Source organism: Anoplopoma fimbria, chromosome 3 (assembly GCF_027596085.1).
Source record: "Anoplopoma fimbria isolate UVic2021 breed Golden Eagle Sablefish chromosome 3, Afim_UVic_2022, whole genome shotgun sequence".
Classification (NCBI taxonomy): domain Eukaryota; kingdom Metazoa; phylum Chordata; class Actinopteri; order Perciformes; family Anoplopomatidae; genus Anoplopoma; species Anoplopoma fimbria.
Window position 1 is genome coordinate 22,221,243 of NC_072451.1, and position 16,916 is coordinate 22,238,158.

At 41.4% G+C, this 16,916-nt stretch overlaps 2 protein-coding genes across 3 annotated transcripts; both read right to left on the bottom strand.

Moving 5' to 3' along the window:
* Nucleotides 1-329: 329 nt before the first annotated feature.
* Nucleotides 330-13,514, bottom strand: LOC129115605 (phosphatidylinositol 4,5-bisphosphate 3-kinase catalytic subunit alpha isoform). Of its 2 annotated transcripts, none has more exons than XM_054626973.1 (21): nt 13,236-13,514; nt 11,797-12,212; nt 11,418-11,627; nt 11,047-11,297; nt 10,435-10,680; nt 10,121-10,206; nt 9,900-10,005; nt 8,686-8,838; nt 8,001-8,135; nt 7,687-7,811; nt 7,494-7,575; nt 7,113-7,277; nt 6,908-7,011; nt 6,325-6,496; nt 5,348-5,454; nt 4,780-4,901; nt 4,306-4,384; nt 3,925-4,095; nt 3,685-3,802; nt 3,440-3,591; nt 330-3,258 (listed from the first exon to the last, which is right to left on the bottom strand). In XM_054626973.1, the coding sequence occupies exons 2-21, from the start codon at nt 12,146-12,148 to the stop codon at nt 2,988-2,990; spliced, it is 3,207 nt and encodes a 1,068-aa protein (XP_054482948.1). In that variant the 5' UTR covers nt 12,149-12,212; nt 13,236-13,514; the 3' UTR covers nt 330-2,987. The 2 variants fall into 2 exon arrangements, with proteins under 2 accessions (XP_054482948.1, XP_054482947.1); XM_054626972.1 differs by having other exon boundaries at nt 13,100-13,514.
* A 1,492-nt stretch (nt 13,515-15,006) lies between these two features.
* kcnmb2 (potassium large conductance calcium-activated channel, subfamily M, beta member 2) lies at nt 15,007-16,402 on the bottom strand. The gene is made up of 4 exons (XM_054596639.1): nt 16,344-16,402; nt 16,001-16,171; nt 15,542-15,737; nt 15,007-15,291 (listed from the first exon to the last, which is right to left on the bottom strand). The coding sequence occupies exons 1-4, from the start codon at nt 16,400-16,402 to the stop codon at nt 15,007-15,009; spliced, it is 711 nt and encodes a 236-aa protein (XP_054452614.1).
* Between the last annotated feature and the right edge of the window lie 514 nt (nt 16,403-16,916).

Genomic DNA, 16,916 nt, shown 5'->3' on the forward strand with positions numbered 1-16,916 from the left:
AATGATGCAATCTGGAACTTGTTGAATGCTACTTATAGTTTCCTGGCCCAACTTTTAACCCAAAACAATCACACTCACAAGTTAAAGTTTAGGACCATTCTTGAAAGTTTATACAGTACGATAGAACCAGTAAATTGTTATTTTGTGTAGTTTTCTATAGGAAGATTGAGAAAACATTTCCTTGTTTTGCACACATTTAAGTATATTATCCCACGCTTTATCCCACATTAAGGTCAATCTTCATCATGAAGCACAACAGTTCAAAGGCGTCCTGTAAATTACGTATATTTGTAATAATAATGCCTGTTAATCTATTTAGATAGGGAGAAACGTTTTTATTCAACAGTACAATAAATGAATGCATACAGTTTCTTATCAGACAAGGTCATATGATGATAACTAAAACAAGTATTTGATGAGTTTTTTATGATATATACTCAGATGGATATATAACTAACATATGGGTATGGTTCATTAAAAACATGCAGGGTAGCTTCTTCCTCCTTATTGTGCTTACAGACTTCCACTTAGGGCAAGAGATCTCCACTTGGCGTGAAGATCGTACTCTGACAACAGCATCAAGTCCTTGTCCTTCATTCAACAGTCCACCTCTGCTTTGTCATTCATATCATTTCAACAACTAGAAGCTGTCTACTGGGTTTTGTATGAGGATGGTGCACATTATGCTCGATTCCTCCTTTTTTTTTTTTTTTTTTTTGGTTAGCAGTTACATATACCAGTTTGCTTACATTTAAAAATACAAAAATATATTACCTCTGTAGTAATTCAAGGAAAGCATTTGCACATGTAGTAGCAGTTATCAGTATCTGTTACCTTCATTGTGACTTTGTTGTACCTCACACAAGTAACAAGGTCATTTCTGTACATGAAATTCAAGTAAACAACATCAGGTCAAACAAAACAAACAAAAAAAAGTAGATATTCGAGGACCTCATGCATAATGCAGTGTGAGAAACAGAAACAACAAATACAAAGGGAAATAGCATCATTTAGAGAGTTCTTCCATAAAGTTCATGGGGTCTAGTTTTTCTCAGTTTGGGTCCGGCCCACTGCTCTGTCGCCTGTACAGAAGCACATGCATCTCACTAGGATCGGTTTCCTGGGCATTTTTAAGTATGTAGAAAAAAAATGGACTTTCAGACGAACTTGAATGTCCAGGAAACCGCTCTGTTGTGAATCATTTGGTAAAGCTGGAACATTTACTGACCTCTTACGTATGTGTCTGTGCAGTGAGCGAACCTGCAAAGACTATTCTTCCACACATAAGGGTGACAATCATAGGAAAGAAGAGGAAAGAAGACACTTGGAAGGTTGACAAAAATTCACTTCGGTTACTTTTCTTTACCTGGACGTCACGATCTGGGACCACATGGCAAATGTGAGGGGGAGAGTCTGTCTTAGATAACCGGTCAAATGTGTGACTTAGAGCAAGTAGACAGTAGCAAAACTCAACAGATCAAAACATTATACAGATGGCTTAAGATTGAAGCTCCAAATATAACACCTGGTAAGGAGAAGCAGAAAGGCAGGGTCCAAAGGCGTTTCTCACAGTTCTTTTTGTTGGGAAGAAGAAGAAGACAATTCTGTTACAGTGCAGCATTTTTTTTTTTGTCCTCTTCCATGTACTGTCTGTGTGAGCATGTTGGGGGAGATGAGTTTCTCTCTCTTGTCTCTTGACTCTGACATCAACTTTTTCTTTTTTCTGCAGTGTACAGTACATATTAGGAATCACAACTTGCATAGTGTAACAGCACAGCACACAAAAAGGAACACTGCACATCCTTTCCCCCTGCGTTTTTCCTGCCTTTATCAGCTGAATAACCAGTTCATAACATCTTCAAAAGGTGACCTTGAGAAAAGGTTTTCTCCGGTCCGTCTGTGTTCCGACTGCGTGGGGCGGACCACGAACATTTGTGCCTCAACATCAGACACAAAATAATACTGATAAGACGAAAACGAAACAAAAACAAATACTGCAGAGATCAGTGCTATGAGTACACACAAGAGACTTGGAATAGTCAAGACTATTTTTTCTTTCTTTTTTTTTTTTTGTTTTTACAATAAGACTGCGAAATAGTGGGGTTACACATCTAGTACTTTGGCTCAGTAGAAAATAGACTGAAAAAGGAATATGTGCACTGAATGCATACGAGTCTATGGATGTACTGCTTTACAAAAATCAGTTATCTGGCATTATTTCTAAACTGAGGACACGTCATCTGTAGGCTACAAATAAATTGTAATTTCAGTTAGCGTTAAGTGTTAAATGCTCTAAGTGTTAAACAACATGTCCCCTTACAGTTCTGCAATTGTTGGTGATTGGTTTTTTTTATGATTGTAAGGGGTAATCATGATAATGTGGTCACCAGCCAGGCTTCTCATTGTCTTTTTCCTTCTGTCTTAGTCGGCCTGGCTGTGTGCGCCGATATCTCCCCTCGCCTTCATCAGTTTAAAATAGGTAGTGAAAAAAGAAGCAGTGAGTTCATCTTTAGAAAAACAGTCTGTGCTCATGGTACACCACTTCATGATGTTGCTTTCTTAATGCTGATGGTTGTAGATGTACAGAAAGGAATACAAAATAAAAATCTAGTAGATAGTTTGTTCACACAAAAGAAGGCCAACGTTGTCGAGGTCCATATCACTTGCTTAGTTCCTATGAAGAAGACTGATGAAATATGACTCCGCCCTGCCTTCTGAAGTTCAGAGTGCAGGGAGGAAAAAAAAGAATCAGAAACCTGTAGAAACAGGAGCATTTCGGCATTATGTCCCTGAAATAGGCCCTTCTAAGCACCCTTATTTTGTGGTGCTCTGGCAGGTAATATTTCAGAGTCACACGCTGGCAGAAGTATAACCAGGCCTTAGTGTGTTTGGGAAAATACCTCGCTCGCTTCTCAATATTCTTTTGGTTCTTAGTGTGCTGTTGTTTTCGCGGGCATTTTTACTCCTCTCTCGTATTAGTCATCATTTCAGTTCATGGCATGCTGGCGGATTGTGTGGAAGATCCAGTCCATCTTGGTAGTCCAGCCGCCGTGGTGAGCGTCGTTCATCTGCTTCATGAAGTAGTCCAGGGCCTCCTGCTCCGTCTTGTCCAAAGCCAGGGTCTTTCTGATGTAAGCGATGTCGTCAAATGATTGCAGCTCGGGCATCCCGGAGCCCAGCATCATGGAGAAGAGGTTGATGAAGAGGTTGGCATGCTGCCGGATTGCCAGGTACGCCTTGTAACACATCTCCTGGAACCTGAGGGAGGAGAAAAGAAAAGAAAAAAAATAGGTGCTTGCTATTCTACAAATCTGCCACATGCAGTAGAACACTTAAAAAGCTCAATCTCCCCCCCCATTTTGATTTGGCTTTGGTATCATTTATAAGTCAACGATGATTCATCTTTTATCCAGAGAAAACAAACTATTGCTGATGTTACCTTTCGAACTCCCTTGTTTTGGTGCACTCTTGAGTTCCTTTGCTAATTACGATCAAGAAGTCCTGTGTGAGCACAAAGGGCACACGTTCCCTCTTGTACCCGAACTTCTTCTTTTTGTGGTCGAGGAAATGGCCAAAGTCAATGTGGAACAGCTGTGAAAAGTTCATATTAATTAATTCATTTTTTTTAAGAGAGAAACAGAACGTATGCATGCACACAGTGAGGGATCATAATGCAATATATACCTGTCCATCATCTTTGACCATGATGTTGCTATTGTGTCTGTCCCCTATGCCCAGGATAAATGTTGCTACACAGTAGCCTGCACACGACCGCGTGAACAGATCTATGGCCTGGTCGTACCTAAGAAATCAAACAAAGGGAAAACACTTAAGTCTCAGAGGCAATTCAGTGGCTGTATGCAACTATTCCCATTAAAAAAAAGAAGAGAAAAAGTTTTAGAAGTCACTGTCCTCGCCACTTACATCTCTCCCTTGTTCTTATCCTTGAGCCACTGATGCAGTGTGTGGCTGTTGAACTGCAGTGCCCCCTTTAGGCCTCCTTTACACTGGATCTGCATGATGGTGTGAGAGTTCCTCACCACCTCAATCAAACCCACACAGTCACCGATAGACAGACAACCATACGGCAGCATCCTGGGGGAGGAAGGACAAGAAACGTAAAGAGAAGCAGGAATGATTAGGGCAGCAGTGATGGACTTCATATCAAATGACTTGTGGTGGCTTGCAGGGGTTGCCACTAATCTGCATTCAGGTACGAGCGCAGATTAGTGGCAACATGAAAGTATCCAGCGCCTCTTAATATGCACCTGCATCCTTGCTGTCATGGTGATGTGAGGAGCCTACCTGAGATCAAGGCCCTGGTTCTGCCAGATGTTCTCCATTATCCTAATGATCTGCAGCGTCAGCATGTCCTGCCTCAGATCTGCGGAGGCATAGAGAGACGAGGATGTGGGTGACAGTAAGGTGAATATTAGCTGTATCGCTGCTCTTTGATCAACTCCACGATGCATTATGGAGCAGAGCTGTCACAGTCAGTTTTGCCACAGATGGTGCAGCAAAATGCTCAAGCAGCTGCGCTTAAGTGTGATTCCAATAATGTGGCTTGTTCTTTCAGAATTCTATGTAAAGAACAGGCACAGAGTTGTGTTTGTGTGCCATAATATGCCCTACAGGCTTAGACTGAATTATGCTGCATGCTCAGCAAGAGCTTTTTTCAAATCTGTGTGTGTGTGTGTGCTGATACACAGCACGGGTGGGAAAATAGTGACGGAGGCAACAAGAGAAACATTATGGGAAAAACACAGAGACAAAACTCACCATCTCCATTTTTGAAGATGATTTCATTGTTTTGAAAGAGCAGCTCTGACATCATATCTGGGTTTTCCCAGTTAAGCCATAGAGGTCGCTTTGCTGATGACATCATCCTGCATTCTTCCAGGCTGAAAAAAGAGAGAGGGATATGTTTTAGGAGGAAATGTGCCTGTGTTCCCGAGTCCTGACACTTAAACACACACACACACACACACACACACACACACACACACACACACACACACACACACACACACACACACACACACACACACACACACACACACACACACACACACACACACACACACACACACACACACACACACACACACACACACCAAGTGAGCAATGGGTCCTGGGTTTGCTGTAAGATCAGGCGGTGCTTTAATAGCATGGAGTTCATTATGTCCCTAAATATACTCCATATACACACAAAACACTGGCATTTCATTCCATAATAACATTTAAAGCCTTAGAGAGGAAAAGGCAAAAGCAACACCTGCATAGGAAATAATATTAATCGCCAGCCATTTTTCAGAGGAGTGAGTTAGATGAGACAGTGCTGATGTACCGGATGTTTCCCAGCTGATGTGCTGGATTCAGTGGGGAGGTGAAGTTCTGCAGTGCGTCCATGTAGTCAGGCCTTCTCATCTGCTCCACCAGAAACTTCATTTGAACCTTAAAGGAGAGAAACCAATGTATGAGTTAATCAAAACTTCACAATGAGCTGAATGCAGCTTCACCGAGCAGCTGTTTTCTGCTGTGTGGCTGTGTGCTGGTCATTTCATCATTGATATAGGCTATTACTGAGTTATGTTGCATTACAATATTAAATCAATTTGCTAGTTAACTAGCCAACCAATGCATTTTCTTAGAAACCATCACCAGTATGACTGACACTTTATCTTGTGGCCACAACCTCCTTCTTGTAGCCAACAGTTCAATATTAAACTGAACACACAGTTTTTAAATTAGAATAAATAAGAAGTTTTACTTTGTCATATGTCTACAAATGATTTGAATACTGATAATTCACTTTTTTTTAAGTGAAAGCCTTTATTTGCTTTATTTTAGGGGAATTATAGGAGATAGACCTTTTTGTCTGATGTACCGTTTTATAAGTAAATCCTTCCTATTCTAATAAGGAGCATTCATTTGCAATTTCTGCACTTTTCACTTCCTTAAAAGGCTTTTACTGTGAAACATCTAGTGTTGACCTTCAATGACAGCAGATAATACAATGAAACTGAAAAACAGTATTTTTGTAAAATAATATATATGCCTAAAGTATGCTTAACATTATCACAAGTCATGTGAGCTTGTTTTAAAGAATATTTTGTATTAATATGGCTATTATTGAAAAAGTCATTCAGTTTTTTTAGAAATGTGTGGATGAAATATATTTAGCAGCAAGCAAACTGAAAAAGCAACTGTCCAAACTCAATCATTCCACTGTATTGTACTGTGGCCTGATTGGTCCAGATGTTGTCAAGATTGAACTCAACCAGTCAGTGGATCACAATTAACAGCTGCCAGCTGTCAGATTACCTTCTGTGCCTCATCTTTTTTCTCCTGTTTGAGGAGGTCAGTGAGATTGATGAGTTTCTCCATGGCCTCCACCTGTCTGCTCAGGTGCTTCAGATACATGCCACAAGCCCGGCAGTACGACTCCAACAGAAGCCCAAACCGCTGGCTCACTGTCTTGTTGTGCATCTCTGACCTACACAAATATAGGCAAGAGAAAACTAAATGAAGAGGCTGATGGGAAACGTGTGCAGGCTCAATACAAATACACACATGGAAAGAGTATCCCAAAACACTGAACAACATCAGCTGTTTTCACATAACTTTCTTGAATTTATTGTGATAGGGGATCGAACAAGTTAAAGGGATACTTTGCAGATTTTCAACCGGCCTTGTATCATTGCAATGGGAGTGGTATGTGCAAGTGTTTAGCTTTCCTTTGTGTTACCGGCTCCCGGAGCTGCAGGCTCATTTGAAAGCGTGTGTCTGCCGATTGCTTTGGCAAAGTTTCGCCGTAATTGACATTCAAACGTCAGTTTAACCTTTCAAGTCACATACAAACGGCTCCACAAATTCTTGAAAGAAGACCTTTTTTAAATTAACTCACTTTAAATGCCAGAAGAAGAAATGTCCTATCCTCTGATTGGTTAATGCCTTTTTCAGAAGGAAGCGTGCCAGTGGGTTATCAAGGTACTGCTCATACTTTAGAACCTGGGCACAAAAAAACCCCATAGAAAATAGCATTTAAACATTATCATTTAAAAATAAAATACTACAGTATATGAAACTGAAGCATCAACTGAACACCACACCTGAACCAGTTGAATGAGGTACTGTGAGAGTTTGTCATCAGTTAAGTATTTCTCAAGGCACTTTACGGCAAACTCTCTGATCATTGGATCAGGGAAGTTGCAATCCAGCAACTCCATGGCTTGCTCTGGCTTGATAGCAGGCCAGTCCTTCAGGAGGCAATACATCTGAAATGAAAAAGAAAACATCACTGACTTCAGATACATATGTTTTTAGCATTCTTGCATTTTTAAACAACCCTCTAATACATGAGACAGTGTGTTCTATCTGTGTAAATATCAGCTGAGGTGCATTAGCATAACAACTAAGTAAGTCACACACCCATTTCCCAGACTAATGTCCTTCAAAATAAAGGAGTGTCAGCAATGGAAACCTGAGCTTACCTGAGCAATCTCATCTCTTGAGTTCCATTTCACAGCCAGGAGGATCTTGGGAAGGATCTCTGGCATGTTGACGCAGTCTTGTCTGAAATAGTTTGGGGAGAGAATACATTAGTACAACGACTATCATTGAAAATGTGATGGTTTTGACCCTTTAGAAACCCCATAAAATAGTATACAAGTGCACACCCATTACCTGTGTCTCCATAGAAAGTCTTTTTCCTGCTCAGTGATTTCAGACAGCGGGTCTCTGTTACACACCTGACGTAGCTGCTCATTATCAGTGTCGGTCAGGGGGTTGTCACGCGCCAGTCTGTTACTCTAAGACACCATATAAAACACACAACACAATGAATGAAAACTGAACAATGTCGGTGACGTATTGTGTCACATCAAACCAAGTTAAGTTGCTGTCCGTGGTGTGAGTGAACAACAATGTGATGGCTGCTCAGAATAATAATCAGAGCTCAGTTAAACAAAACACATACAAAATAAATATTGTTATCTTACCAAACCGGTGTGGCAGTAATTAAAGCCAAGCTCTCTGGATATATTCCAGTTTGCATGGTCCTCAATGATGGTCATTTCAGGGTACTTAACAGGGCAACTGAAATGGTCAAACTCCAGCTCCAAACAAGGGGTTTCCTGCAGGTTTAGAAAGTGGTTGAAGGGGAAAGGTGTTTACTGTTATCAAAGCAAGGTGTCTGTGTCAATGAGTACTTGATTACGTGGGATAAGAGGCTTGGTTGATTTAACTGAAGCGGCTTAAATCCGCCCCTGAAAATCTACAGGTCGTCACCAGCTTGATTTAAACTGGGTCATGAGGCTTAGAGGTCAGTCGCAGACATGAGCATAATACATAGCTGAAAAGCTTTGAAAAGATTACGTTTTATGTCATGTTATTCTATCGTCTTTGACTTTTAAGAAGCTGGTCCATGTAACCGAAAGAAATCTCCTTTAACAATTTATGTCATTTAAATTACATTATAATTCTAATATTTTGGCACATGTAGGTTTGTATGTTCTTTTGCAAAAACATATTCTCTAGTTAACTGACACAAACAAACTTCCAAATGAGAGAAAAGTCTGTTTACATTTGAGATCTGTCCATCAAGCCGCTCTGTAAAGAAAGATGAGACACGACTGGAAGCGCAAACAATGAGTGAGCAACACAATGTTGACATTTGCTGCTCACCTTGTTGGGGTTAGAGCCTGTGACACCGATAGGGTTGAGCAGGTCTTCCAGGCCGTGTGGAACAGGCCATAGATTGAGCGCCATCTTCCCTGCTACCAGTGTGTGGGTGTAGTCAAACAGGTTAATGTTGCCCCAGGCGAGAGGACAGTGCTCCTGCAGGAAATCACCAGAAAGATGATGCATATTGAAAATGATTAGAGGGGCAACCGCTCGAGGCTATGGAACAGACAGGTGCAGTGCAGGTAGGTTGTTTATTTCCCATGCCTATATTAGCTGACTGTGTTAACTTCTTCAAATAAGAATCAAACAAGAATAGATTTGAATATCAATTTTGAACATAACATTCAAATTAGAATCACTAAGGTTTTCGTGAAATCAAACCCTGATTTTATTTTGGTTGGCCAGGTTTTTGGTTTTTTTTTTTATTGCCATTCAAAGTATTAACATTCTGTGATAACCTTTATATAATGTTGTTTCAGTGTTATTGGCAGAGACAACCATTTCAGCGCTGGACTCAAATTACCCAGAGGGGTTTCACAGGAAAACGTTGTATGTATGTAATCCAGGGTTACTCGACTATGCCTCATTGATATCAGCATCGTTGTTTACTGTTAACTCTCCCAATGCCCTGTCAAAGCTGTATCAAGTTACTGATAATAGAAACACAATATTTCCTACTCCGGCTTCACATAAAAGTGTTCAACTGGTGAAACTCACTGGAGTAGCTTTTATTGTGAAGCACTCTCAAACAAGAGACTTCTTGAAAGTTTTGTCTACGAAACATGACACTATCATTTTTGGCCGATCAGTTTTACGTATTGCAGAGAGTAATGAAACGAGAGAGAGCAACCACATTGAGCTGTTAGATGACAAGCTTGACACCTTCACCTCCTCAGCTAAGAAACCATCTCCAGTGACTCTTCCCTGCTGTAGCAGAAAACCGCTTGCACCACACACATATTGAAATCAGATCACAGTTGCTCATGGCATGATGGAAGAAGGCCAAATACTAATTGACTTTGCGATTAAAGCAGTGCTAGTTGGCTTTTTTCTGCACTGTAAGCAGATACAGCAGTAATTTGTTTTACATATTTCTTACAAAGTAGATGCTCTTGGAGTGTTAAAACACATTTGTTGTGACAACCAGTAGCCAGGATGTTGTCAAAATGTACCAAAGCTGAAATCTTAGGCATGATAACTTTAATGTAGCTAACCTCTTTAGCTCCCTTCCTTCCTTTCACAGAGCAGATGGAGAGGCAGAGTCGGGCAGCACGGGGGATGTCTGGAATGTACATGTCGTAGTTCAGCCACTCGTTCCACCTGGAATAAACAGAGAAGTTACAATTAACATAATCAATCACTTTACTGTCACACAGCTTTAGTGAAATCCCAGAGTCTAGAACGTCAGTCTTCACTGCGTATCACTGTGTAATACCTGGGGTTTGAGCAGGGCACGCGCTGGGTGTTGACATTGTCACACAACTGCTCTCCACCGTGGTATATCCCAGTCCTGACATAGATCTAGAGCAGCCACAAGAACAATAGATTTGTAAACTAATCTGGTGAAGATATCTTTCACTACATTTCTGACTGCATTAAGTGCAGAACACTGTGCACCATCTTTTAATAACTTCCAAGGAAGCGGAGATGTGAGATTCCTGTCAGAATTTATTTTTGTCAAACCAGAACAAAAGCAGAGAAGCTATAAATAAAACAAGGTGAAGTTGTCATAGCACCACACCGGTGTACCTTGTCAATGTCTCTGATGTTGACATTGACGTAAGTGGCGCACAGTATCCTGATCCTCAGCGTTCCGTTGATAGTCCAGAGAGACTTTGTGGCTGTTTCCCCATTCATGTAGGGCGTTGCTGTGGATATTCGCCTTGCATATGATGGCATGGTGAAGTTGTCGATGGGCAGCTGGGAATACAGGCTGTCTTTTGCCATTAGCATCAAGTTGGGCATCCGTCCCAACATGATACAGCTGCGCACATACTGTCAAGGACACACAAAGTGACATTTTGAAGCAGCCATGACTGTGACATTTAGAAGCTATTCATGCTGTTTGACATTTTGAAGCCCTTTCATACAATTTCTAGGTTTATCAACATGCAAATTATTGGATGTTACAAGTACAACTCAGCTGTAACAAATACATTCAGTACTTTGTACTTATATACCGTGATGTATACAGTCTCTATTCTTGAATCAGAACACTTTACAGGCAGCACATTTTCACATAATTTTCGTTTCATGTCATAAATGTCAAAAACATTTGTTATAATTCAATGTGAAATGGATCTCTCACACGCTAAATACAATAGCATCAGACGCAGCACGCGTAAGATTAAATTAGATTACCTTGTACTGACTCAGAGGGTATTTCTCCAGTAAGTACTCGTCACAGCCACAGACTTTGAGGATGTACTTTCCCTGATACTCCTGTACACACATCTTTAACTGCTCCTGGGAGAGCAGCATGCTACGCGTCTTCTTACGGATGGCTTCGGCGATCACCTGCTCTGGCACATAGTCGTGATTGATCTTAAGGGTATACTTCTGCTTGTCATTGCCCGATGACACAATAACCCATATGACCACAATGATTTGACCTGAGGGAAAGAGAAAAAAAGAAGAAATGTACTATCGTTTTTTACATGCAGAGAAGGAGCAAACAACAAAACTGTAAATGTTTGCATATTATATTTCGAGCCAAAAGTAAAATGTCTCACCTTTATCTAGCTTGTTATAGATGTGCCTGGGAAGTTCTACAGAAGATTCCACATTGGGAGGATACACGTACAAAGCTCTGCTGTGGGGTCCGTTACTGTCTCTAAGGTCCACAGCCTCTTTGCAAACATTTAAAATGTTCCTTCTGAAGTCCTGCACTTCTGAGTCTTTCACCAAATCAAACTCACATATAGGCATTCCAATGGCAAAACCTGAAAGGAAAAAAAGTGCTTAATTTTTCCATTAGATGTAAACAACCACAACAGTATTGTGTTAATTCTCCTCACTGTGGGTAAAGACAATGCCAAGGCCAACACAAAGTACATCACTGTATATTACAGTAGATTGTTATGTGGCTGCATTATAATTCATGAGCCATACCTATCTCTCTGTTGAGAATTTTCTCTTCTCTGTTGCCTACTGGCTCAATGACTTTGAGGAAGGCCTGGAAGAGCCTAAGATCGCACAACCTCCTGGTCTCATCATAAAACTCCTCCCGCTCTGCCTCCTGGGTGACACTGACAAAGATGTAGGAGCTCTCCTCCTGCAGCAGATGGTAAAGAGGGTACTTCCTTGCCTCTTTGAAAAGCTCATGCTTGACTGTAATCAGCGTGGCCTCCCGGAGGCACTCCAACGTGAGAATCATGCCATTTGGCAGAAGGCAGTCCACCAGGATGCTGGGGGGCATCAAGTGCATCCCCCATAGTTCTCCGGAGGAAGGCCTTGGAGGCATGGTCGTGCCAACAAATCTGCTATTTTCAGAGTCCACTAATTATCACATGTGCAATGTCAACCAACTGTGAGAAAGAAAGAAAGAAAGAAAGAAATGGAATTATATAAGAATCATTGACCTGTGCACAATCATGCAAAACGCTTGTGGTAAACATTTGACTTGAGCGATGCTAGAGTTGCATAGTGACAGCATATAAAGATGCTAAATATACACCTCTGGGGGTACCCCAATTTAACATGGGTTGCCAAAAATGATATAAAATTCAGTAACAGCATGACAGTGAATGCCTGTAGCACCACTGTATGTTGTACTTATATTGTTGACTGTTTTTGAGCTGCCTTTATTACACATGGCAGTTATTTAAAGTGCTTTCTTTCTTTAGCAACACATGAATAGCCTGTTAGCTGGCTACCTGTCTCTAGCAGTGATTTAAGATGTCACTGCACACTTTTGCAAGCCTTTATATAACATTAGCTTAACCTTACGATGACATATACTGTCATCACATCAGACAGACCAATCCACGAAAAAAAACTTTCTCCTAAGTGAGTGGGTGTTTAAATAACTCCTGCTAACTCAAGGAGGGCTGCAGAGAGCTGATCAATGTCCATGTAAAAACCATGTAAACAAACATGTCGGCTAACATGGCTTAACGACACATTAGTGGGCTAACTGCGGCTAACACTGCTAAGGTTTGACAGCCGTGTTGTGCTCCGGCTGCTCGGTGATTCAACGTTAGGTGTTGTTTCTTAGCTAGCGAGGGAACCATGATAGCAGATCAATGTCATGTAAGGCTACAGTGTGAACAGCTCCTGACACATGAGCTAACGTTACGCTGACGGGACGACGGTTTTGTCGCCTTGGTAACTGGGTTATGTGAACGTTGGCCGTTTGGAATACATGTAAAAGCGACCACTCGACAAAACACGACAGGAACGAAAAGAACGCTACCTGTGTCAGACAGCTAGCTAACGCCACCCGGTTAGCCGCCAAGCTAGTCTGCCAGTGCACTCATTAGCAGCTGCTAGCTGAGTGAAGCCCATTCGTGCCCGCTCGGGAGGTCTCAAGCAGCGGAGCTAGCTCTCACGTTAGTCCATCCAAACAATGACACTGAGGGGGTCGGCACGGACCCGATGTGGTGGAGAAAAAGACGCCCCTAGCTCCCAGATATCTTGTCAATATGCTGTAGCGGAACAAGTCCATAATACTTCATGATGCTCTTCATCGCGCTGTCCCCAAAATAAACTGCACGGTTCGGTAGCAGGCTAGCTCCGCAATGCTAACGATAGCCTGTTCGAGGGTTGCTAGCAGGCTCATCATCATGGACCGCCCTCCCGCACAGAGTGAGTGAGCTGCTGGAGAAAGCACTTTGTCATGAGAAGACACTGGGAGTGGAAACTGCTGGTTCACTGTTTTCTTTTATATGACATGAAATGCCACTAAATAGTACCTGATACAACACCCACAGCCATATGCAGAGCAGAGCCATCATATATGTGAAGGGAGAGAAGAAAGTTGTATGATTTACACATTTTATTGCATACTTTGTTCCACTGCTTAAACTAAGGACATAAGTTCTTCTCTGCTTTTTGTTGCAAAATATCTCAATGGAATTCAGTTGGACTTTATGAGAAAGATAAAATATAATGCCCATTGGTCTGAATTTGATTATTCTTCACATCCATGCTTTTGGCAAACAATAGTCATATATATATATTTGACAGGAATATTCTCCAGAAATCATGGCCACCACCAACCAATCAGCAGCCGGCCCTATGTGTGTTTTGATGGAGATAAAACCCTTAGGAACCCTTTTCTATCTTTAAAATAAGCAAACAAAAGTAAGAAGATTGTGCATCCTTGGTCCAAGTATGTGCTCTCTGTGAGGTTTCTAGTGAACAAATATACTGGGGAGATGATCTTTTATTTCTCCTGTAGGGCCACAGTGTGTGACCGTATTGCTTAGTGCTGTCCCTGCAAAATCACCAGGTAATTTATTTGTATTATTTATTGTTTAACTTTTTTTTTTGTTTATGAGATTACATGTGTGGATGCAGTACTTTTTGTGTTGAAGAGTGAACTTTGACCCTGGAATCCAAGATCAGAATTGTATTGTTTGGTAAGCCGAGGCAAGTTTACATTGTGAATAATGTCTCAATCACTTTGATTTTTTAACGTGTGTTTATGTGTTCAGGGTGATTTGGTGTGCTAATTATTGTTTTCCCAAAATCATGGCAGACCAAAAAAAACATGTCAGGTTATGTCCACCTTATGTTTGATAATGAAATACATTTCATAATGAGAGACCAACACATATAATTTGGTCGCTGAAGGAGTAGAACACATAATTGTCCTGTAATCGCATTTGATCATAAAAATATAGAAAAGTTTTAGAAAGTTCTCAAAGTTGTTCCTCAACATTACTAACGCATACAGAAAATCTTTTTGACGGACAGCAGTGTTTTCTCCCGTCAATTTAAGGACAGGATGGTATTGTCACTATGCAAGCACATGCTCATAAAATACCATATTTGAGATTCATATTGTAACAAACTCTTGTAAACACATACCCATAAACCATTTTACAATGCGTTAACACCACAGAAAATCCAGTCATAGTTTTCCCTGTATAACAGCCAGTTACATGTCTGAAAGTTTCCCCCTTGGAACATTCCGTTCACTTTTATAAACAGTCACATCTTCGATCTGGAGAGAGAGAGTCAGCTGTTCCTGATGTCTCAGACAAAGAGGAAAGTTTGCAAGAGGTCACAGCAAGTTTGTTTGGTAGAAATAATCCCTTTTCATGTCACATGTCCATCACCAAACCAGCAAATGCTTTGACAGCCGCTGCACATATTTCACCTCTTGATCTTCACTATCTCTTCGCTCAGTCTGGAGAGGTACTGTGTGAGCTTCACCATGACGATAATGAGGGCCCCTCCTGTGAGCATGCTGGAGGGCCAGAGCAGCGAGTGGAAGACGACGCTGTGGTCGTACAGCCTCGTCAGGAGAACGGCCTCCTGCTGCTCACTGGGGTCGTAGTAACACGGGACCTGCTGGTTCACCTTCAGACGCTCTGAGATGTTCATGATCATGACATGCATCGCCACGCTGTCCTTCTGGCACCTGGGCACGTAGACACACTGCAAGGACAGGATTAAGGGACACCAAGGTCATATTCAGGGCAATCGGTTAGTCATACTTTTGGTTTTGGCGATGGCTGCTGAGCTTCTTTTAATTCACAACATTGAATACATCACCCTTTATGTATCATCTCTCAGCTTGACCAGGAAAAATCCTATCGACTAACATTTTCTGGATCGGGAGCAGAGTTGTCAACATTTGAAACGGTTCAGTAATTCTCAGTATTTTCCCTTCTGGCACTGTACTCACTTCATGGCTGGTATCCTGGGTCTCCTCGTTGTGAGATAAACGGCTGACTCGGCCCGTGTTGTTGACGCTCACGTAGACCTGCAGACAGGGGTATTTGGAGACCCTCCAGCAGTCTGACCCACAGTTGTAGGAACAGTTCATGTCTGCTGTGACCGTGGAGTTGAGTACAACACACACACCCTCCTCTGTCCACACACTGTGTTGACATTTAAATGAAGATCCAATTTAATGCAAAATAAAGGCAGAAAACATTTCGGGGATCTGATGGTATAAAATCGGCTTGAGGTATAATTTGTTCCTGAAAACAGGTATTCCTTTTTGCAATTTTCAGGTTGAGGGAGCACTGAAAGCAGTTTGTCAACAAGCACATGTGATGAATAAAACATATTTCCTACAGAAATATCACATGACTCCATTATAGGCTTCATAAAAAAGAGTATTCAAACAACAGGGCTGTACCTCTCTGCATAGGAGTGTAATATCGTGATCCCCAGGACAAAATACATCATCACTGAAGAGAGGATCATCCCAAGTCCCAGGAAAATGGCACGATCTTCACCCGGCTTTAGAGCTGTCACTGTCTTCTTCTTGTCCAGTATATCTACGTCACGAAATTTCTGATATATTGACCTACTGATGAGGAAAATGAAAATACCTTATTTTTTCAAGCTACAATACAAATATTATGACTAAAAATCTAAATGCATGATAGAAGAGAGTTTCTCCCTGGGTCACGGATGCCCTCTTTTTTAATTGGCAATTTAATTCAATTTTTAAGCCTGAATTGGTATGAACCTGTTACCCTCTTTCATTTCCTCTGCTTGCTCCTGCTTTATTTTTGCCCCCCGCCACGAAAAACATCTTTCCTGACGATCCTCGTCCTCCTTTGCTTGCTGAGGTGGAACGGAAGGATTGCTGAAAAGACCTGTGAATTATAGCCAGTTTGTTGCCATGTTAAACCGTCCGGAAGCACTGACATAAACTTTCACTCCCAGGATCATAAACACAATTGAAATCTCAAGTCACCAGTTACAAAGCAAATATGTCCGACGGCAAATCATACTGTACCTTTGGTGCATTGTTGCAGTAAAACTCACTACTTTTGTAAATATGTCCAGATTTTGTACAAAAGAACTGTGAAGTATACTCCTCCCCTGATAACCCTGCAAAGAGCAGTTCCTGCTTATCTGGGTATTATGCAGTGTTTGGGACAGGAAGCACCTCTGATGTAGTGGTCTCCACCAGGTAAACATCACATTTTAAACACAAAGAAACTCTACAAAGGGTAAACAAGATGACAGATAGCCACAGATGAAAGGTGTAAATGCAGATGAGGCTCCCGTGAAAAAACCTATCTGAACACTTCTGCTGTCAA